This window comes from Pleurodeles waltl, chromosome 6 (assembly GCF_031143425.1).
Source record: "Pleurodeles waltl isolate 20211129_DDA chromosome 6, aPleWal1.hap1.20221129, whole genome shotgun sequence".
NCBI classification, from domain to species: Eukaryota; Metazoa; Chordata; class Amphibia; order Caudata; family Salamandridae; genus Pleurodeles; species Pleurodeles waltl.
The window spans coordinates 1,561,785,417-1,561,809,547 of record NC_090445.1 but is presented as its reverse complement, the minus strand read 5'-3'; the positions used below and the strand labels follow the sequence as shown (position 1 = coordinate 1,561,809,547).

The following is a 24,131-nucleotide window of genomic DNA, read 5'->3' as shown; positions in this document are numbered from 1 at the left end:
AGTAAGTGGCACGAGACAGGTTTTTAAAAAAATGGCACTGTTGAAGCTATTAGGAGGCACAAGAGAGGTTTGAAAAATAAATTGGCACTGCTGGAGCTATTCCACGTTGTGGTAGAATTCTTGATGTGGAAAGAGCAGCTAGCTAACAAGCAAGTGCGCTTTGGTAAGACAACCAAGCAGTGAAGCAACTACTGAACCTGGGCACAGCAAAGTGCCCTAAGGTGTTGAGTTTGTTTCTGCACTTAGGTGGCTGCCAGCTGAGCGCAACAATAGCACTAAAGGCCAGGCATGTGTTGAGATGTAGATGCTCTCTCGGTTGGGATGTAGATGCTCTCTCTCGGTTTTCTGTGGCTGAGTGTGTTTAACATTTTTTTTGCAGTTTGTAAATAGAGTGAACTCGACCTGAAGGGATTGGACCGCTTTAAGTGACCACCAGTTGCTTAACACAAGGACACCTTCACTTTTGGCAGACACGCGAAGATTGAATGATTCGCCCAGAATAACGGGATGTTGAGCCAACGCCGTGACTCGAAGTTGGGTTTCTAGCTCCCAGGTCGGCAGCTCTGGTCATTACGGCACATCATCTCCTCTTGGATAGAGCACGTCCACCTGGACACAGGTAGCACAACAACCCACACTACCTTAGAGGCATGGCTTTGCTTGGGTTCGATCATGTTTCACTATCACCAGGCGGGATAATTCCCTTTTCTCCGACGAATCCAGAACAGGGTGTTCGCTGCAGGCTTACCGCCTACCTCAAGCGGCTTAGAAAAGATAATTACCGCCGGCAGGAGACTGACTCGTTTTTCGACTTCAGTCAGACATAGCCACCTCGAAACGCACCACCCATTGCCTCAAAACTTCACGGTTAAATATTTATACAAGGTAGGGACACGTGCAGACTTCACAGCAAATGATCCCTGCGGACTTTTGTGCGGTGAGATAGGACTGGCCGGCAATGTTCCAATCGTAGGTCCTCTTACACATTACAAGTCCCGCCCACTCTCTGACGACTCCCAGTCTGTTGTTCAGCTGTCATGCGACCCGGAAGTACTGGAGTTATCACACATTCGTCCATCAAGAGATCAATAACGGATATTAGGCTAAATTTGCGAACGGTCTATGTAAGTCGCGGACAAGTTGGTAGGGTTAGGGACCGGTAGGTAAAGGGCTTTAGGTGCGCAAATAGTAACATGGGGGCGGAGTGGCTAGGAACAAGGACGGAACATAGAGGTAAAGGGTAGTAACGACACGTCGCGGAAAGGACACACTGCTGTAGCTGAGGCAGGGAAGGCGATATGCGAGGGTGGGGAAGCAAAACCAGGAGTAATAATGTGGATAATAAAGAGGGAGAGAAGCGAGCAGTAAGGTTAGAATTTGGAGTGCAAGTGGGTAGAGTAATAGAAACAATGAACAAAATAGGTCGAAGTGTGGCAATATAAGACCTCGCTTTTTAGAGGCTGTGGTTTGAAGAGTGATGATTAGAAGGGTGGGGGTTAAGCAGGAGAGTACGGAGGGCAAGGAATTGATATACATTATGTGATTGTGGGGTAATAATACGAGGGAGTTGTACTGAACGGGTAGTTGGAGTTCAGTGGGAGTGTTGGGTCTGAGCGGTGTACTGATCTGGGATGGTCGTTTATATTCTCTTTACAGGACAATTGCCAGGAAAATGTGGACTTCGTGGCAAAGAGAGAAATGCCCCTGATGCAGTGAAAAATACGTGGGAGTAGGTGAATACATTCATTCCTTCTTGGAGGTCCTCGGAGGAGGCATGTGGCTGCAGCAGAGGCTGAAGAGTTTTCCTGGGCTACTGTCCAGCAGTTGGGCCCGGCGGCTCTTAGCCTTGCTGGGCTTCCTGCTGATCCTTTACTGGTATTTAAGCTCGGGCGCCATTGTCCGTTTCCTGTGGCATCCTGGGCAACCCCGTGGTGTAACTGGGACTTGTCTGCAGACTGAGTCTAAACAATGGAAAGTGCTGTCAGACAGAGGGGATGCTGTGGTTCAACCAATAGAAGACGGCAAAAGGCAGAAGCCCATGGTTGTGGGCAATGGAAATATTCTCATAGATGTTGCATCAAATCGGCTCTGGCTGTTCTCTTCATCCCTGTCTGCTCGTGTTTCAGAATATCCTCCCCTGGTCCTCCTTCAACCGTCTGTCTTTGTCTCTGAAGCCCAGTCCACAGCAATCCTTTTTCGAGATGGTCTAGTTAGGAAAATTCGCTGCATTCAGGGGGCAGCATCGCATTCTCCTCGTGAATGTGTGACTGTCCGTGAAGACATTTGTGCCCATCGCAGCCGGCCGCACCTGTACTTGCAGAGAATTCGCATCTTCAACCCAAGTGATAGAGTCACCACGTTTGAAATCAGCCCTCAAACACCTCCATTAGGAGCCAAATTCTCCACCAGTACGGAAAAGGCAGAGGACAGGCAGTTTCTGCTATCCACAGGACGATTTCAGGTGGAAGGCGGAAAAGTTGTGCTTGTGGTAATTGCCACTAAGAAGTTGGTGAACAGAATTCAAGTGAGCCCCAAGTCAGAGTTTGTTGAAACAGCGCTGTCTGTAGTTTATACCTCACAACCAATGGAGTCTACTAAGTTGGAGGATGTGCTAAATAAACTTAAAGACTCTGCAAAGAAGGAAATGGCTGAAGTGATGCGGATGGGGGTTGAAGATCTGTTACACGAACATGAGCAAACATGGTCAGACCTGTTCATCTCAGGTATTAATGATACTTTACTCTTTCCACCTTTTCCTGAATCCCTTTTTAACGTTTGGAAATCTTCAAACCATATGTGGATTATAAATGCCTCCTGTATAAACACTTATTTGCCATAGCTTTAAACTGTTTTTGTGTAGTGCCTGGGGCAAGGAAGAAGTGACTTGGTAAGCAGGTAACATAAAAAATGTCCCGAGGAAATAGTCAAGGAGCCACCTCATCCGATAGCAATAATAAAATGACAGCCAAAGTGCATTATTCCTTTTAATGACAGACCTCCTTCAGGGCAACATAACGTTCATATTCTTCACATTTTTCACTGCTGTTTCTATGTGACTGACATCATGTTTGATGTGCTGTACATGCGGATTCATTATCATGTGATCGCATTGATAAACTGATACGAAGGTTGAATTACAGTACTAGTAGTTGATTCTGCCATGAAGAAAATGAATGTTCTCTTGTCCTGAAGAAATTCTGTAATGAAAAGGAACGTAACGCTTGGGCTGTCGTGTTGCTTTTCTAATCAAGAATAAAGACATACCGTTTCGATGCTATTAGATTACATTTGAAGGTGTGCTCTTGCCCATTTTATGATTTTATGATTATTACAGTGATACTCGTGGCAGCTGGGTACCAGGAGAATGAGAACCCGAAATTCAGACTGATATAAGGGATTTAACCGGGGTGTGCTCGACTTTCCCTTCATTTTCTTTATTTATTTTTTCTCATAAATCTGTTTATTGGTATTTTATCATTACATTGCTTCATGTTTTGACACTTGTTTCATTTTGACATAGTATGGTGTGCATTGTTTACACCGTTAAGTATTGGTTGATATATAAGTAACACATTGCTACAGCATATTGTACAGCATATACTCGTAGTTATTCAACTATTCATCTTGTTCACTGTGTTACCTGCGGTTGTCTTACAGTGTTGTTTTTATTTGGTATGTTTTACCATTGTCAGCCCGTTGCGTGGTTACAGTTTGAGAAGTCAGTAGTGTATCTAGCGTCCATCAGCCAGCGCGTCGCTTGACAGCGTTCGCCGGTGTAAAGTTGTTTCCATCACAAACGTTCAACTGGGGCGATTTTGTTAAGAAGGCGGAGATTATGAACGTTGTATATACTAACCTTTAAATAAAAGAAAAAAGAAGAACAACAGTAACATTTGCCGGTAATGGACACTTGTACAAGTTTTTCGCTTGTAAATATTTCCCTGTCAGGGTGGGGATCACATCACTACGAGTCGGTTTTCTGATGGAGGGGGGGAGCCAGGTGTCAAGTCAAGTGAATGCTATCCCTCCGCTTCCCAGTGTAAAGTGTATCTCGCCAACTTTCACATTCAGCCCCCCCCTGCAGTGCATTTTCCCGTCAGCAGATACTCGCCTGTGCTAGTCCAATCCCTCCTCTACCGGGCACACTCCCATGTTACGCAGTCGCAGTGGCAGCAACAATCCCTCCCAGTTGGCGGACAGCAGAAACTGTTGCAACCCCAAGACCTCTTCCTGCGCCAGCGCCGTGCCCTATGCCCCGCCCATACCTCGAGAGAGCGCCTCCAGGCCTGTACCAGTGGTGGATCTGGTGATTTCCACCTGCGGGTCACTAATCGCTTTGCCCACAATGAGTCCTAAGTCCGTAAAGCGTACCTCCACTCTGAGCTGCTTGCTTCCGGGGCATAGTCCTAGAATGCATGCCTCCCATGTGAAGGGTATTGGTTGTGATATACAGTCAGGCAAATGTGTCAGTTACCACCCTCCAGTAGGAGCCCAAGCTAGGACAGGACCACAGCATGTGTAACAAGTCTGCTCCGATCTTGCAGCATTGGGGACAGGCCGCATCTCCGCGAGCGAAGTATCTGTTCACGCGGGCTGGCATAAGGTAGGCTCTGTGCACTATGTAGTATTGGATTAAGCGAAATCGAGAATTGCGAGGCACGTTAAGGTGGCCTGAAAGAGCAGACCTCCATCGCGCTATCGCAATCGAATCGCCAGTGTCTGTTTCCCATGCCGCACGTAATGTTTTCGTTCTCAAGGGTGGTTTGGACTCTTAGGGCATCTGCCAGCCAGCTAATCAAATGGTGCCCCGACCCACCATTTGTAAATACTGAATTAGTAAGTGAGTAGTAGGGGCCACTGAGATGTCTCCCCACCGGATCCCAGTACCCTCACCAAGTAGCAGTATAATAGAAACTGGCCAGGTGTTCATTTTCTTTATTTAACCACAGCTGTCTATATTGTTCTTTCAAACAGAGGTTCACTGAAAACTGGTAGATCAATATCTCATATTGTGTTGGTGTAAAATAGGTGATGAATGCTGGACCAAAGAATTTATATTCCACACTTAGGTGCAATCCCAGCAGCAAAGGTCCCTTTTTGCTAATATTCTATGAATCGTTTGTGTGGTAGATACAGTCAGTTCTTTTATGTAGATTACAATTTAATCACTGTTCTAGTAATTGTGTGTTGTGCACTATTTAACGTGGAAATCGCATGAAGATAGCTATTACAAGGTTTGAAAAAACAGTCAATTACCACTAGACATAGGAAAGGTCACTTAATATAGTTACTAGACCCCCAAGGGCATCACTCAACCTTGTTTTTTTAAGTAGCAGTAAGATATATATCTGTAGTTTCAGACTTTTTTTAATTCTCCGTTAAATAAGGCAGGGGTTGATGACTTACTGTCCCAAAGACATCCATGGCAGGATCTGTTTTTGACCCCCATTGTGCACGGTATGAACAAAGTTGGATACATTCAGTCTTCTAAAGCTCATAAGGTGAGAACCATTCAATTGGGTTACAGTTATCAGTCAGTAGCACCAATACCTCCACCGGGTGAACATGCACTTTACAAATACTTTTGTTCTGTTTTTTTTTAATGTTAAATGACAATTTGTAGAGCATACTACCACCTACAGGTCTTTTTGGCGCTAGTGGCAGACTGATAGCCAGAGCCAGCCCTTGCTCAGACAGCTCCCTGGGCGGATAGATATGTGGTGCCCTCACAGCTGAATACAATTAGTCAGCAGTGAGTCCCTTTTATGTGCTAAAACAGTTGTGACTGGCCTCTGAACACAAACACCTTCACTCATCCGCACCCAATTCGCCTGAATCACCCACAGATTAGCTCCATCAAGCTGATGCCACATTGTCTGTCAGGGGTGGTGGGTGGAGGGGGTCAGATGGGAGGCGGTTGGTGTGGTAGCAGGTGAGAGGGCAACAAAGGGGGGCAGAGAGTGTTAAAGCAACGCATACACCATGTTGAAAATGATTGAAAGTACTGTACACTGAATAACTGGAGCAATGCGAGAGGGGTAATGCTGTTTGCAAGACCCTAATGCAGACAGTTCTGTTTGCCCCTCTTAAAGATCAGCTCTCTAGGCCCAGCTCGACCATACTAAAAGCCGGCCCTGCTGATAGCGAGCAAAGCTAGTGTTAAAAGGGGTTAAATAGGCGGAATTCAGATTACTGCGGACAAGAACATGGGAAGAGGTGTTGCTGACCTCCAGTAGCAACATATGCCACAGTTTAGTACCAATACTAAGAAAGAGCAGTTTCCTGTTGTAGCATGATTCCATGGGGGAAGAGTATGTTTGCTTAGGCGGTTTGCCAAGAAAGAGGAGTTTTGACAAAAAATTATTTGTGAGTAAGGCAGAGAACCTTGAATGACACTGTGGTCTTAATGGGAAGTCAGTGCAGAAAGTCAGGCTGCATGGTTATGCCTTATTTACAGCTAAAGAAGAAGCCAAAGGAGACCTAGGTAGATGGTGTTACAGTAATTTTACCTTCTTACTGATCAGAGCTGAGAAGACTGTCCGACTACGTTTAAAAGACTGACAGTAAAGTATACACCTGACCCAGTGGAGTTGGACAATACATGCTAACACTACAGCCTAGACTAGCATAGATAGTTTAAGGTTGACACCAGTAATTACTGTGGGTCTAGAGGCCAGATGTGCAAAAGGTAGCCTTTGCACTGACCAAATAGCAAATATTAGCAATTTGCTATTTGTCAATCGCAAAAACATATGTACAGAAGTGTGTTTCACACTTTTTACGATTCTAGGTGGGTCGCAAATAGACCAAACTCATTAATATTCATGTGGTAGGTCTCCGTTTGCGACCCATTGGGAATGGCAAAAATAACAGGGATGTCTGCCTGCTGGAGTCAGCAGACCACCATGTCTGTGATTGGCTTTCAATAAAGCAATTTTGTTTTTTGAAATGCAGCCTGTTTTCCCTAAAGGCAAATGGAAATACGTTAAATAAAAAATAGAAGAATGAAAAGTTTTCTTTTCATTTTTTAAGAGCAGCATTTTCCCATCTATTCTCGAAGAAGAAGGCATCTCTTAGGGACCCATTCCCATTTGGGAATGGGTTACCACGTTCTTGAAGTAGGCAGTAAAATGTGAATGGTTTACAACCGCATTTCAGTACATACCAGTGGGATTCGGTATTAGGGAGGGCCATCCTAAATGTGCCCCTTCCTAATACTGAATCGCAAACCGTATTTATGATTCGGTAATAGGTTAGCTTATCGCAAATAGGGCCCTTGTACATTCCAAAATGCTTTTTTTGGTTGCAAATGGCCAAATTCTGCGAATCGGACAGCTTGCAACCAAAAAGAAAGTTTTACACATCCGGCCCCAAATGCTCTGGGAAGGCAGAGGGCTGGAGCCAAATTGAAAGACCAAAGGCCTGATGTACTATTCCCATTCTGATGCCAGGAATGTGCAATTTGCACACTAACTGGTTTGCGAATGGTGTTAGCGATGCAACCTATGTAATAATAGGTTCCACTGCAAATTGAATATTTGCAGTGGTTTGCTAAACGACCTGCCTAATAAATATGTATTAAGCAGGTTGTAGTTTGCGATCCCCTGTGATTCGCTGTGAACGGAGGGATCAAGGCCTGCAAGGGACAGCAGACTTCCATCTCTGAATTTGAATTTCCAAGCAGGAACATTAAAAAAAAAAAAAAAAAATCCTATAGCCTTTAACAGTCCGGTGTTGCTTTAAAAAAAAAAAATCATATTTTGGCAAGGCATCTGGCTCCTATGGGAATATCTTTCCCTTTGGGAGTCAGATGCTACCTGTTTTGACGTGTTGGCATCAGATCAATAGTTTGCGAGCACAATTGAGGTGGCCAACCACTGATACATTCCACTCCGAATTGCAGAAAGGAAGGACCTCTCTTTTAACGTCACATGTTACTTGTGATTTAGGAGGGTCACACTGCTTTTTCAAGGCAGAATGGCTTTTCCGCCTCGTAAAAAGGCTTTTGTAAATAGAGAAAAAATGTATTTTGCTGTTGCAAGCCCTGTGATGTTTGTGAATTGCAGACATTGTGACCGCATAATGCTTTTGTACATCAAGCCCCAGATCATAGCTTTCTAACGTGAAGTGCAGCTATTGGTGATCAGGACCAGTATCTGATCCGGGCTCAATTTGAGCCAGTGCCTATCGATCCTTTAACATCTTGCATCAGTTGCTGAGAACAAGGGTGTTAACAGAGTGATCATTCAAGCAGAATAAAATTTGCGTCTTATCTTCATAAGTGGAAAGTCAAAACTATGAGAACTAAGAAAAAAGAGAGAAGCCATACATAAAGTTTAAAAACATAGTGTGATATGATGGTGTCCGAGGAACCTGACAACTGCAAGGTGTAATATCATAGGAAAAGATTACAAGCATGACCCTCAGAAGTGAAGACCTAAGCAAGACCTAAATTATCTGAAACCAGTATCAGTAGTGCCACAGATTTTAAGAAAAGGTCTCTTAAAAGTTGTGTGATCCACAGTGGCACACGTTGTGGAGAGCTGAAAGTGTCAGGACAGTGCCATATTTGGAATCAGATGCTAAAAGAAGATCATTAATAGTGGCCCCACCTCCACCAGTTCAGTGGCCATGATGCAATCTGGACTTAGCATGTCTAGAGTAGAGATTTTTTTTATTGTTCTCTTCATTTTTAGATCTCACCTAAGACACTAAATACTCTTTCACTTGGGATATATTTTTATATTTTGTTACTTTACAGGAGGCTTACAGGCTTGCTTCTTGTTTCCTTGTATCTTATTTAGTAGCTTCCTTAAGCTTTCTTCCTCTTTGTGTGTTTGTCTTTCCCCTGGAAGATGAATGCGTTTCTTGTATTCCTTCACTGCTCCTTTTTTTTCGGTTGCAACTTTCTTCAGGTCGAGTGCGCAATCGCTTTGACCTGTTGTAATCTATCTGTGGGCTTTTAACCACGCCCACCGCATGCCTATCACTATCACTCGTTCATGGGCTTGCCTTTCAAAAATCCTTTGTTATTATAATTGGCATATGCTTTATGTTTCTCCCTCCTTGGGGCAGTTTTGTTACCGTCTTGGACACGATCCTCTTACATGGATAATTGAATGGTTGCCGATACGTTTGATTGTGAGCGAACTTCTTTTTCCTTTTGTGTCTCCATGTGCTTATTCCCAGCTGTGTCCCTTGTGTACTTCTCCCCCTCAGTGTTCTTCCTCAGTCCCATTCGTTGTCCATGAGGTTCCCCAGCTCCACCGTTCAACTCTCTGTTATCCATGTGCTTATTCCCAGGCCTTTCTGACCACCCACCGTTGGCTGTCTGCTTGTTCCCAGCCCTTTCTGCCCACTCTTCATTGTCCATTTCCTTGCCCCAAGCCCCTCACACTGACCCTCTGATGTCTGTGTGGTTGGCCAGAGCTCCTTCAGCCCACCTTTTGTTGTCAATGTGTTTGACCCTAGATCTTCCAGCCCTCACTCTGTTGTGTGTCTGCTTGCTCCAGCCCCTCCCTCTACTCTCCATTGACCGTCTGCTTGCCCCAGCCCCTCCAGTTCACTTTCTGTTGTACGTCTGCTTGCCCCCAGCCTCTCCCACCCACGATTTGTTGTCTGTCTGGTTTCCCCCGCCCCTCCAACCCACTCTGTTGTTGGTATGGTGCCCTCTGCATTCTCACCCACACTCTCTTGTTCGTGTGGTTGCCCCACCCTTCCCACCTACTCTTCATTGTCCCTGATGTTGCCCCCAGCCCGTCTTATCGACCCGCCGCTATATGTCTGCTTGCCCCGAGCCCTGCTCGCCCACCCCGTTATACACTTGCCTACCTCTTCTTCCTCTTGCCCACCTTCCATTGTCCAATTGCTTACTTCAGTCCCTCCCGTTGACCCTCTGTTGTCTGTCAGCATGACCGCTGCCCTTCTCACCTGCCCATCCCCTCCAACTGCTTTCTTCTTAACTTTTTTCCCACCCTTCCTACATCCCTCCATGTTGCCTGGTGGAGCACATGGCTAAAGTACAAACAAAAGAAAGCGCTATGACATGGCCAGCGCTAATGCGCTTAAAAAACAGCTGTTCTGCTGTACAGCTTGGCTTCAAAGCATTACCAAAGTCAATAGCTGTTGTAGGCAAAGACCCATTGGCTTTGCCGAGGCTGCATGTATGATGCTGTAGTGCTTATGAAGAGTTTGTCAGATGCTTGGCAGTGTGTCTGCCTCTTCCCTAACACTATTGCTTTTTCAGATGCAGGACTAACATGTCTTTTTTTTTTTTTTTTCCTGAGCCGCTTGCTTTTCAGTTGTGTTTATAACATTTGACTGACTATGCCAAATCTTTCAGCAGCTGGGCTGGATTGACTGAATCGGAGCCAGCCACACCAGCCCTTCAGAGGCAAATCTAACATGTGGCTGACCTTTTACCAGTCCTACTGGCCTTTTAAAGGTGATCATAGAATGTGGCAATCTATTACCGTTGCTTGCCAGCCTGCTAGCGCTAACGCTAAAATGCTGCATACATTTTGTCTGTCTTTTGGTATGATCCTAACTAATGACTGCAGGGCTGCCACTGTGGCCCATGTGATGTGTGACACCTGCAGCCAGTCTGTGATTTTAGACAGCAGCCTTCTGGGAGTTTGTTTTTCTTTTCTACATTTTAAGGGAGGGCTCCAGGCACCCAGGGTCTTAAAAAACATTGACTAATATCCCTGATCATGCTGTGGGTATTGCACTTGATTTGTGGCCTAATGCATGGAAAACAATAAATGCTTTTTATCTTTTGAATCTTCATGGTCCGGTTTAGCCTACATGGATTACCATGTGGGAACAGTTGTGGGGTGTACGTTTATGACTTTTGCCAACATTGCAGAATTTTGTTTTAGGCCCCAATTACATAATTTTATTGTTTAGGCATTTTGTAGCAAACTGTTGACCATGAATATTGTACCGACTGCTTTTCTGCTCTACAACCACTCGGAGACAAATTAGGGAGAGATAATCATTAGTGTAATAAAATACAAAGTATATTATTAGGTAGACGAGTATTGCCTAAATAAAGGTGTAGATCACTACAATTATACTCAGATGAAAATCATGAGTGTTAATTTAGGACTGTCCTATCCAATTGGCAATTTGATCTCAATACATGGAAAATAAACACACAAAAGAAGTCAGAACTAGACCACTACTGCTGGTTAATAAAGATTCCAGTCTTACTTGATTACAAAAACTCCAAAGGGACACTGTTACTGCCAGTTTAGGTTCTTTGGCACTTGATTCAAATAAATATGTAAACCCACTCAACATCAATAAATCTTACTTGCCATTGTGAGTGGGGTAAGGATGCCTTTTTAGATCCAAACCTACCTAGTTTGCTAAATACATGTTGGGGACATTCAGAAAGCTTCTCTGGGACGGTATTCCACCCTTTGCTTACCATTGGCTCTGTGGTTTGTAAACCACATTGTCTGGCTTTCTGTTTGCTGGCTTTATTTGTTTTCAGTTGTCCAGGATGAGTTTGTCCCTTCCAAGGAGGAAAGCCTTTTCACACAATTTCCTGTTGTATTCGTCTTCTATGAGTACTCTTTTCTGTAAACAGGCTTATAAATCTTTTTCTTATCTTGTCACATTTGCTGTGCATTCAGAGACGCCGTCAGATGTCAAGCTCTGACTTAAGAGTGAGCTTTGAGGTTTACTTTTCTTTCTCTGACTTCAAAGTGGGAGGATTTATGTGACAATCTTGCTGGATACTGGGGACAGGAAAAGGTTTCTTTCAACCACTCAACAACATTTAAATGAACTGTGCAAGTATTTCAAAATATCAGAATTCGAAATGTACAAATGAAACAAATGTTTTGTTAATTCTGAAGTGTATTGGAAACAAATAATTTAATATGATCAAAACAAATCAATACATTAGGTGATATCATTTTCACAAATGATTATACATTATTATTTGTGTGCTGTATAGTTTTATTAGTAAAACTGTATGTCTGTGCAAATGTAACTCCGCAACACTCCACTTTACACCACTCTGCGCCACTGCATTCTATGCTACTGCACTCTACTCTGCACCACTCTGCTCTATGCAGTGCACTCTGCGCCACTCTAAGCCACTACACTTTTCTCTACTGCACTCTGCACCACTCCAGAGTAGGCCACTCCAAGTTACTCTGCCCAATTCCACTATATGCCACTCCACTATATACCACTGCACTATATCTCAATACACTCTACGCCAGTGCACTTTACTCTGTAACTCTCAGCTCTGCGCCCCTGCACTCTACACCAGCCCACTGTAAGCCACTCAAATTTGCTCTGCACCACTATGCGCTCTACACCACCGTATGCCATTACCTATGTCACTGCACTCTACAACACTGCACTCTACCCTGCACCACTCTACTCTATGCTACTTCACTCTACTCTAAAACAGTCTACTCAATGCCACTGCACTCTATGCTTCTCTACTCCGCTCTACTCCAAACCACTGCCCTCTATGCCACTGCCCTCTATGCCACTGCCCTCTATGCCACTGCACTCTACACAACTGCACTCTACAACACTGTATTCTGCTTTCACACTACTCTATGCCACTCTGCAGCACTGCACTCTATGCCACTGTACTCTGCAGCACTGCACTCTAGGCCACTGAACCTTATGTCACCTTACTCTGCACTACTGCACTCTATGGAAATGCATTCTACACCAGTCTACTCTGCATCACTGCACTCTTCGCCACTCTACACTACTGCACTCTACACTATTCCACTCTTCACCACTCCACGCCACTGCATTCTCTGCCACTGCACTCTATGTAACTACATTCTATGCCACTGCACTCTACACTAATCTACTCTGCACCATTCCATTTTCCTGGCAGGCATCCTTGTTGGTATCTGGCCTGTGATTTTCATTTTTGAAGTGTACAACTAAAACTCTGGTCTTTGTGTCATCCTGGACTGCTGAGCAATCAGCACTCCAGGCCTCCGTTTTTCTGTTTATGTAGGTCAATTTTATGTAAGCCAGGACTTGTTTTGTCTAATGTTTTACAACTGGCCTTCCTTTCGGGAGCGGTGCTCTGTTGGCATCTGCAGTTCCTGGTCAACTCCTCCAGTTAACAGACTCTGTCCTTTTCTTGCTCGGCTCTTCTTGGCCCCACCCATGCAGTGCTGGCACTGAATAAATCTGTACTCAGACTCAGGTGTACCTCAACACATCTGTGTCCTTGGCTCTTATTGGAACAAATTACCCAACCACGGGTATATTTGCTCTTCCTGGGACAAACTGCAGATCTATTCTCTGGAAAGGGGCAGAAATATATTTTTCTGTACCCAAGAAGAAATTCAAGACCCATTTTATATGTCAGTCTTGTCTATTGATAGGCATAATGTGAAAAATCCGTATCTGGTTCTGGCCTAGTGGCACCGTTCTGTAGCCATCAAAGTGATTAGGTATATCTTACACAGCAAATATTCCTTTTTGAGGTGGACATTGTAGTGTGGTGCCCTTTGTTTATGAGCAGTACATCATGCTGCACACATGCATTCCCAAGCAAAATAAGTCATTTCAAAGTGCGACCATGCTTCTCATTCGGAAGTCTACAAGTGAAAAGACTTGAAATTAATAAATATGGGGGGAAACATTTTGACAGGGAATCTACATTTGCAGTTAACTATAGCTATAAGGTCAATATGTAGTAAATTGATATAAAAAAGAAACGTGATGTAAGGAATGCTTGAATTAATTTCAACTGCTGCTGATCGCTTGGGCCCCATTCCAGACCTCTGTTTTCACTCACTGTGCCTTTCTAAACAGAGATCTGCCTTATGCAAACCAGCCTTGGTCCTGCTCCAGTAGGAACAGTCCCGCCCAGACTGCCTGGCCAGGTCCTTTTCAGAAGGGAATGCAAGAAACGCCAAACAGGTTTCGACCTACTTAGGTCTTGTCAGTGAGGTATAGTTTTTGTCTTATGGACCCTTATCTGGGCATACCTGTTGCAGTTAGGTGATAGAAGGAATGCTTAAATTAATCAGTCACTGGCAGCCGCTTTTCGCTGCATTCCAGACCATTGTTTTTCATCTACTGTGCCATTATAAAGAAAAACTCACTATGTTCAGTATTCCTCTTGAACAGTGAGTGTTCTCTTCATTACCGAGCTTCATCTTACACTGACCCCACTTCTGCTTTGCAATATGAGGAGCTTTTTGGCCTTTGTAACACGCCTAGATGTTTGGATTTGTTCTGTTGTCTGGGTGATGACTCGCTGGTTGGTCTAAACAGGTCAAAATTTCAACATCCTATAAGTGGTTTACTGAGTTACTACTGGGCTCTTTTACCATGTTTTGTTAGGTTCTTTTTCCAACAATTTTGTCAACTATTTATCAATGCCTAATGCATTTTGTCTAAATGATTATCTATAAATGTATCGCACAATGTTGTTTGGGAGTTGCTTTTCACCAGAACTGAACAGTGCATCATCTTATGTTTTTAGCACTCTTTCTACAATACTGGCAGTAATTCATGAAGTAACTATCTTGCACTATATATATGGTTTCCAGTGTGTCCTTTTTCAAACTGAACTTTATTTGTCTATTTAAGGAGGAACGACTTGTTGATTCTGTGATCAGCATAGCATCACACTTTGCTCCCTTTGACACCTATTTTCTGTCAGTGTCATGTAGATATTGTGTAACTGCATTGCTATACAATGGGCCTCATTTAAAACGATGTTTACCCTGCAGTTTCCATACTGACATACTTATCTCAGTGGATTGGTCGCACATCCTGGCTCGACTTTCAGTTAATATACTGTTCTTTTTCGTTCCAGGTGTAGAGATGAAGAAGAGCACAGACTCCCACACACCATCTGGGGAGACTGTGAACATCACTCTGTACTACATTCTTTCCAGCACACCTGCTCCTCTTTTGGATCCTCTCATAAGCAGCGAGGAGCGGGACAAAATGGAGGCCAGCCTAAACTATGCTGACCACTGCTTCAGCGGCCATGCCACCATGAATGCAGAGAACTTGTGGCCTGAGAATATTAGCAGTGTCCCACAGATCATACAACTACTAGATTTATGGAAGCTAACCCTACAGAAGCGTGGATGTAAAGTCCTTGTAACAGCAGGGGCACATGGACTCATTCAGGGTATTGTGCTAAGCTTTGGGGGGCTGCAGTTTACAGAAAATCACCTCCAATTTCAGGCTGATCCGCACCTCCACAACAGCTTCTCCTTACGTGGTATCCGCTACAATAAAGATCTCATCAATCTGGCAGTTCTAATGGACCAGGAAGAGAAGCCCTTTCTGCATGTTTCTGTGAAGTTACAGGATAAACCTGTACGGCTCTACGCTTGTGAGGCCGGCTGTATGAATGAGCCAGTGGAGCTGACCTCTCAGGTCTCTGGACACACCTTTCCTGTGATGGTAACGCAGCCTCTCACTCCTCTCCTGTATATTTCCACAGACCTGACACACCTCCAAGACCTGAGACACACGCTGCACCTCAAAGCCATCCTGGCCCATGAAGAACACATGGCAAAGCAGGACCCAGGCTTACCCTTCATCTTCTGGTTCAGTGTTGCCTCCCTCATCACGTTATTTCACCTCTTCCTATTCAAACTAATCTACAATGAATACTGTGGCCCTGGAGCAAGGCCACTCTTCAGGAGTAAGGTATAGGAAATGCTACACAGTCACCTACTGCCGCTCTTTTGCGTTTTCATCTATCGCCAGGAGGGGCTTCCCTTTGTGGCTTTGCGTGGTTAAAGGGACCCTCTATCTAGGAGGTGATGTGGTCTTTTATGGAAATGATCATATGCGTGCATGAGGTGATTGGTGAAGGGTTTCTTTCTCTTCTTCCCACAAACCAACTTGATTGGTTTGACACAGTATTGTATTTGCATACTAGGGTCTTTATGGCAGTTAAATAAAACTCCATGCTGTTGAGACTGCCTCAGTTTCTCAGTGCCCCAGTTTAATTGAATATCACCTGGATTAATCATGTGATTAACATTTATTGTTTTGATCTCGATTTTTTTAAAATTTCAGTGTCCGTGCAGTGAATGCTTTGATCAATTATTACTGTAATCAAAAGCTTTATCAAACTTATCAAGGTCGATAACCTTAATGAGAGAAAACACAACTGCACTACTACCAAAATATGATCATCAAAATTTGTTAGCATTGATTGTAAGATATGAACATGTTTCTTGTATTTCTACCATAACGACTTAAGATCCGATGTATGAAACTATGTTTACTATTTTCCAGTCAAGCAGGGGTGTACTTCCGATTCCTTTGGTGAAAAGTGTGGTGTATAAGCCCGATGTACCCAAAGTATAGAAACAAATGCATCAGTAACATTTGAGAAGGAACCAAGAGGAGACCTGAAAATAAGGGTTATTAACAGTGATTTAGTCCAGAAACAATTGTGGTGGCATTTTAACTTAATATTTGTAGGATTTGCATCCCACACAGGACCAAGGATTTTTATAGTGCCAAATATGAGATTTAACTATATCATTTTTGTAAGCTAGTACTAACTAGAATATACCATGTCTATTTGACTGTAAGTGCAATTCACCAGTCTCTACTGCACCGCTTGTTCCATGGTGTAAATTGGCCTCAATCTTTCAGTACATTCTCCCAAATTACACATAAATAAATAAGAGGTTTCTAGTGACACTACAATTTAAATGTGATCCCCTCCGAGTTCCCACAGTTAGGATGAATCCAATAAATTATTTCTATAATTCACAATGTACCTTGCGCTGTTTCTCCCTTTGCTTTGTGGTTGGATAAAAGACCATACAGCTAAACATTGAACGTTCTACCCCAGTGCTGATCAGGTCAGATGCACGCACAGCACTTCTGTTCTTGTTAAACATTACAAAATGTGTATGTGCGACACATGTTCTCAAACATGTCAAATACACCTTAAATGCCTTTTGGGTTTCAAAAATAGTAACCGTTCTACTCCAGAGATACCTTAACAAGTGTTTACTCATATGCTGGTAATCTGTTTCTTAGGCATTGAGTAAAGAAATTATTTGTGGACATGATCGCTCTATCCTAATGCTTAGAAATGGCATAACCAAACCAGTGATACAGACATATCCACAGTAAGTTTTTGTAGGCAAATAGCAGGCACCATTTGCACAGTCTCTTTTTGTTTCCAACAACAAAAACCACAAGACCTTTTAAGCAACCGCCTTTTGTATTCTAGGTACCTCAGATCAAGGTAACCCGACAACAGTGTCTGGGTGAGGCAGTGTTTGAGATGGAGTATTGGTGATCCATGCTTGTAGTGTGCTTCTAAGCCTTAGTAATGGGAACACATAATACATCTGTGTTTTATTTTTAGCAGAACAATATATGGTTTGATTTTAAAGCTGTATGATATAATAGCCAGATTTAAACACATGGCTTGTGGTAGAGGTTCCCGCAGAGCACCCATAGTTCTCTGCAGCAGATGGCTCAGAGAATGGAGTATGTAGATAATGCCATAGATATTTATAGTGCTTCTGCAGTTCTTATATGAGATGCAGACTTTTGAATAATGACTTGTTTTATTAATTGAACAGGAAGATGAAAGTGTGTGACACAACGATATCCAAGCCCTGCTCTCAGCCTTCTCATGCGGAGGGTCCGTGTGCAGGTGCCTGTCGCAGAGAGGAGAACAAGAATGCTCTGAACACAGCTGCAGGATTCCTGCCATCTCGTGCCTTCTTGGGTGAATCAGTGACTTAAAAATGTCTTTTGGAGCTAGTAGAGAATTTGGAAGGGGACCATTTTGTAAGGAATGGTTCGATTATCATTAGCTTGCTTAACAGCTGTTATCCAAACAAACGTCTAGAAAGGCACAGACTTTGAAAAATGTACTATCACGTTTAAGCAAGTGGATACAACTTTAAGAGACTGTAGAATGCTGTAGCTCCTTTTCTTGTGGGTTAATTTATTTTGATTGCAGTTTTAATTTTCAGTTTATGGTTGTACAAATGTAAATGGTAATATAATTATAATAGAATTCAGGTCAGTCTTTCTCTGCTGTTCTGTTGAAGATTTTATTACAACTTTAACTCTGGCAGTCTCCAGCACTGGGGCTTGTGAAATGCACTGTTTACTTTATTAAGAGTTTAATGAGGAAGTAGCTGATCATTTTGTGGTTTTTATTTTTATATTGAGATTCGTGTGGTATGTTCCACTTATTCGAAAATGTGCTTACTTTCTGGCAACCGATGATTGTCAGAAAACCTGATTTACTTTAAATAAACAATTACTTAAATCCCAGAACTCTTGTACAGTCTTGTATCAACCTTTAAAGCCGTGGTAAAATAATGTCCCACTATCCTTGATGTGTAGATCTCCCTCTGAGAAAATAAGAAAACTTAATCTCAATAAACAGCTAGACCCGTCTTCTCTTGTGCCTAAAGGTCCTTCAGCTGTTCCTGTGAAAGCTGTTCATATTCATCATTATTAATCCGTTTTCATCTACCAACTTCGGTTACATTACATGGTTTGTTGATCGTAAATCTCTCTCAGTCCAAAGTTGCACCTAGGACAGATGTGGTACGGTAGCATCTTTGTAGTCCCAATGCGTCCGTTAAGTGTTTAAGTTCAATTGCTTGTATGTCTTGATCATCAACATGTTATTGTTTACTTCAGGCAAAAAACCTATAAAACACATAGCGCAGGACAAACATTGGTCACAACAATAATAACAGATTTTACTAATTTACATTACACTGTTTATAATCTGTATAAAGTGCCACATTCCATAAATTCAGTGACAGTGTGCGGCGCAGGGGGAATGGTGCTTGGAGCAGGGGGATTGGGGCTTGGAGCCTTCAGCCTCCTTCAGCCTGTGAGACGGTACAGCGAGGCAGTGCCAGAGTTTTGGCACTCCAGTCTTTGCCAGCGGTGTGAGGTCTCGCCCTTTAAGGTGTGCCTAACGAGTGCGGCACCCCTAGTTTGCTACTGCTAAGTGCGTGCCTGGGGGTTTTCACAGAAGTGGCCAAGCTAGGCCTGGGTGAGGTTTGTGAAACCCCCGATGAGACTCGCTTGCTGCCACCTTGGCTCACCCTGTCTTGCCTTGGACTATCCTGGATTGCCTGAACTTGCTGTTTCGTTACTGGGTTCTCAGTGCTTGGGCTCCTCAGGGCCTGCGGCAGCTTCACCAAAATAGTAAATGATAATCCATTTCCATATATTCAACACGCCAATGTAGTTAACCAACAGCAAATTAACAAATAAATGAACAAGTCTCAATCTACTACCCATCATCAAGGAAGTAGACAAAGGTTGAAAACATTTACAAGAAACCTACAACCCAGGGTTTGTGTGGAAACACAAGTCAAGGCTTATCCAGCAATCACAAGGTTTGTTGAAGAGGATCTTTCAGCCACCAAGCGCCAGTCTAAAATTGATGCCAAGTTCTTTTTTCTTAAGGATCCAGTATCGGTCATTTATGCAGCAAACTCAAGCGTTGTAGATTTACCATCTCCACTGGAAAGCGCCATTATTAACCAAGTAGTCGCCTTCTGTCTAGTCCAAAATGCAGTGTACAGCCTCAAGGCCAATGGCATCACATTGAGCGCACACGCAGTCCCAGGCCCAGGGGCATTAGTCTCCTCAGCTGCTGACAACATGCACTTCAGTATGTTCATGGATGACGAGTATGTCCCTCAGGTGCTACAGCAGCAGAACCCTGCGAAGGTCAGGACTTGCTTTTCTATATACTCAACAGAGCATTCTCCTCTGCGATCAAATAGTCGTTATGGACGTAACTGCTCATTTTCAACCGCTTCATCCACTATGGCAGAAGTTCATTCAAATGCCTCTGCGGCAGCAGACCCATGTGAGAGTGGAGTTGGCGTTCCTGCTGATAAGTTTGTTGTAGCAATCGAATCCACTCACATTTCACCCCTACTTCCGGCTCTTACGCAGTTGATTCAATTGACTGAGCTGACAAGCCCATATTCAGTCTATCTTTTGACATTTGAACCGAGCCAAGGCTATTCATCAGAAACCAGACCCACTGGGGACTATTCCTGTCTAAGTCAAACAGGCCTAATGTCTGGCCATATGTCATTGAAGGTTCCTGTAACTCAGCCCTGTGAAGACGAGCTTCTTTCCGGCAGCCCATCACCCCGGGGCATCCCTGAGATTAATGCACAGCAGAACCCTTCATCTCTCACCTCCTTGGAATGGGAAGCAATGATAGCACCTTACGGGGTTGAGAGTGGTGGGCAGAACCACACTACCCCCACACCTCACTCAACTGAAGTATCTTGCATGGACTCTAGGGACTGCGTTGGCATTGGTACACACCATGATACTACAACAGAGCCACATGCAGGGGTAGTCCTGAGTGCCGTACAGAATGCCCTTCAGCTGATTGTTGAAGCTGTCAACCCTCAGTCCGTAAAAATGGATACTCAAATTCAATTATTAAACACACTGGCAGTTTTTACATTGGTTAAACATCCGAAAATTGCAGATCTTAACAACTTGATAATCAGAGCCCAAAAATCAGCTGACACTTGGACATCGATATACACCTGCTCCTGTTCTTCTATTCTGGATAAGCTATTGACTCTTCCAGGAATATTAAGTAGTGGTTTTGAGGACTTGAAAAGTGCTCTCACACAGCAGGCTGTGGACAATCTCAGGTTTACTAATGATGCCATGAGTGGTCAGCTCTTGTTGTCTCGAGCTGAACACTCCTCCCCTTGCACTTCTACCTCTGGATATCTCTGAGCTGCACGCACCGGCATCCCGTTATGGCAGAGCAAGGGGTGCATTCGATCTGCTTAATAGGGGTAACATTCTTTGGCTGTTGAGCCAGATACCCGAGACAGTGAACCTAACGTCTGCTGACATGGTGTTGGCGGAATTTTTACCTTCCCCTGCATCCCAAAAATATGAACCAATCAAAGTGACCTGGACCTCTACTGAGGTAGCCAACTGGGTTCCTTTAATTGCAGGCTTTTTTTAGAAACGGGCGCAACCAAGTTTTTCCTGCATCTGAACCGGCGTATCCTTATTTTCTTATGTTACAGTTGGGTCACGGTGGAACTCTGCCTCCAAATTTAGGCCCTCATTATGTACATGGTGGTCGAGACTGCCACGCTAGCGGTGGCAGAAATTACCGCCACCGGCATATAAATAACAAGGGAAGACCACCACAGGCGGTCCTCAGCCAGACTGCCGCCGAAAGGCAGCCTGACGATGGCGGATTACATTATCCGACAGGGCAGCGTGGCAAGCAGCGCTGCCCTCCGGATAATGTACCCTGTTTCCCCCAGCCTTTCCCTGGTGGGTTCCCTTGCCAGTGAAAGGCTGGCAGAAGGGGTGCTCCGGGGCCCCCCTGGGGACCCTTGCACTGCCATGCACTTGGCATGGGCAGTGCAGGGGCCCCCGTGCAGTGTCCCGTTCCGTAGGTCACTGCCTGATTTATGGGCAGTGATCTGTGCGACAGGTGCTGCTGCACCCGCCACACACCAACATCGGCGGCTCCATTTAGAGCTGCCGTCCATGTTAAGGCCCTTTTCCCTTCTGGGCCGGCAGGTGGAAACACTAGCAGGGAAAACATTATACGGCCGGCGGGGGGCCGTTGCGCTGGCGGTCTTCTGTTGACCGCCAGCGCTGACCAGATCATAATGAGGGCCTTAGTCTCTGGCAGTACTTCAAGGGGTGCACAAAGCAAGTCGCCATTGTATTTAGCTCTGCAAGACACCCAATTGTCATTCAATTCCCCGAAGACCCCCTCCTATGGTGATGAGTGGAGCTGGCTTCTTGGGTCTTTGAATTCAGCAGCAACGCAATCATGAAGAAGCAGGTCGACTGTTGATTGTTCAGAGCATAAAGTCCAACTTACCACATGTTCTTGGAACGTTAATGGGTTGCTAGACAAGCTAGAAGGCAAACATTTGTTGAATTACTTAACATCTTTTCAAATGATAATGTGCAAGTGACCTGGACCAAAATAGCACCAGTGATTCCAGGATATGGGAATTATCATGGTCCGGGACATGAAGAGCCCGTTTTGAGCACTTGAGTGGAGGATTAATCATTTACATTCATTCTGCCATGAAGGGGAACCACTGTATGCCTCCATTCACGCATAAAACTTTACAAACTGTTCTGCTTTCTACGCCTTAAGGATCCTCAAAATGCACCTGGCCCTCATGAATCTATATTCCCCCAGAAAAAGCTTGTAAATCGGAGGCCGCAGCTCATCTGAAAAAAGAGATAGCGAGGCTGCAAGATAATATTCCATGCTGTCCAGGGATTTCAATATGAATTTATTGGGCACGGTGTGTTCCGAGGCCATTCTGGCTCAGAAAATCTTCTGGCAGGTCCCTGATCAATTTACATGTTTAGGCTTTAAGAGAGGCAAACTAGGGAAATTGCTCATAAAAGATCTAGCAGCAATGGATCTTTGAACCATCAATGGCTGCTTCAGCACCTCTTTTACTTTCTACCTAATTTACTATCTATAACCAGAAGGCACGAACGCTAATTCACTTTACGTATCTTTAGTCTTCCTTGTTCCATCGAGTTTCAAATAGCAAATAGAGGCGAAAGTGAACATCTGCTACAAGAGCTGTTCTTTGCTTGCACAATTGACCACCAAGACTCAACAGATGCTTTACAGTCTGTCACGTACACAAACAATGGTAAGAAGCTCAAATGGTCTCTACATAGCATTTCTGACTGGTCGTAAAAAGCTATGCGAATGTGGCCTACAATCCTGGGCCATACTGCCTCCGCACAAGCAGCGCAAATTGTCTGGGGTGAGTTTGCAAGACAATTTCTTTGCCTCCATAACAATCAAAAGGCCCAAGGCATAGCAAACTGAAAGAGCCACCACCAAACCAGGGAACCAAGACACTCAAATGCAACTTAATCAGAGATTTACACCTACTTCAAAGGGGACCTCGAAATGCAGTCTTGGTGTCTGCCTCCAGGTCTGCCTACAGGATCCATCTGTGGGAATGCCAAAGAGAAGTGGCATCCGGTCTAGCGACTGGGCTCTTGTAGGTGCTCAAGACTAACCGGCATGCAGAATTCTAGAAGCATGGGAACGGCCTAAACACTGTAATGCATCCACATTCTACAATTAATATTTCTGAGTCCACCTGGCATCAACATCTTTTTTGAGGTATCAGCCCTTTGAACCAGGAACCAACTCTGGGTCAGTCGCCTCCAGTGTGGCACTCAGGGCTGTTCAATGTCCCATACAAACCCTCATCAGTTTTCATATCTCACCAGAAGTAGTCTAGAGGGGAATAACCAGGAACCAGAGGGAAGGAGCCCCGAGCCTCAAATGCATCCCGCTGCACTTTTTAAAGAAGATCAGAATTTTTGGCAAGAACATCTGTCAGCACTCTACAACAGCACAAACGCCTTTAACGTTATTCCACATTCATGGAGAGGTTCAATAATCTTCCCAATTTTTAAAGGGGGCTCAGTCAGTGATCCAGTAAATTACCAGCTAATAGTACTTTTAGATGTCAAGTCCAAGTTTTTTGCAGGGAGCCTTTTGGAAGAGCTAGAAGCCTGGGCAGCAGATAATGATTTAATACCATTTAATAAAACAGGTTTCTCTAAAGGGGTAGGCACAACTACTAACCTTATGGCGGTATCTTTATTATTCTAACAAAGTCAGTGTTCCAAAAAAAGAAAAACCCACTTTCTCTCATTCATAGGCTATAAGTCCACATTTGACTGTTAATAGAGGGAAATTGTGGGCCAAGCTCGCAAAGTGGGACATTCTGACCCATTTGTTAAGAGCGATAATTCTTCTCCGCACAAACACCTGGGAAAGAGTTAAACTGGGTGACGGCGCGCGCCTCTCCCGAGAAATACCAACCTCTCAGGGGCTGCGGCAGGGGTGCGTACTATCTCCTCTTGTCTTTAACCTTTTTTTTGGCTGATCTACCATCAAGTTTGGATAAAAGTAACTACCATTCCCCAAGATTGAGGAAAACGGCTATAGTATGTTTGATGTATGCTGATGAGCTCATCCTTTTTAATCGTTCCACAATAGAGCTAAAGAGGCTATTAAACGCCACTGCTGCATATTCTAAAGAAAATGCTCTTGTCATCAATCTGGGTAAATC

At 44.1% G+C, this 24,131-nt stretch overlaps 1 protein-coding gene across 1 annotated transcript; it reads left to right on the top strand.

Annotated features, from left to right (window-relative positions):
* Window positions 1–1,014: 1,014 nt before the first annotated feature.
* Window positions 1,015–18,297, top strand: KIAA2013 (KIAA2013 ortholog). Its single transcript, XM_069241257.1, has 4 exons — window positions 1,015–1,124; window positions 1,657–2,723; window positions 14,828–15,678; window positions 17,589–18,297. The coding sequence occupies exons 2-4, from the start codon at window positions 1,775–1,777 to the stop codon at window positions 17,604–17,606; spliced, it is 1,818 nt and encodes a 605-aa protein (XP_069097358.1). The 5' UTR covers window positions 1,015–1,124; window positions 1,657–1,774; the 3' UTR covers window positions 17,607–18,297.
* The last annotated feature ends 5,834 nt before the right edge of the window (window positions 18,298–24,131 follow it).

Bases quoted from the DNA above. Each gene is read 5' to 3' on its own strand.
- KIAA2013 (XM_069241257.1), top strand. From the start codon at position 1,775: ATGTGGCTGCAGCAGAGGCTGAAGAGTTTTCCTGGGCTACTGTCCAGC. The intron at 2,724-14,827 runs GTATTAATGATA...TTTTCGTTCCAG, and splicing joins GTCAGACCTGTTCATCTCAG to GTGTAGAGATGAAGAAGAGC.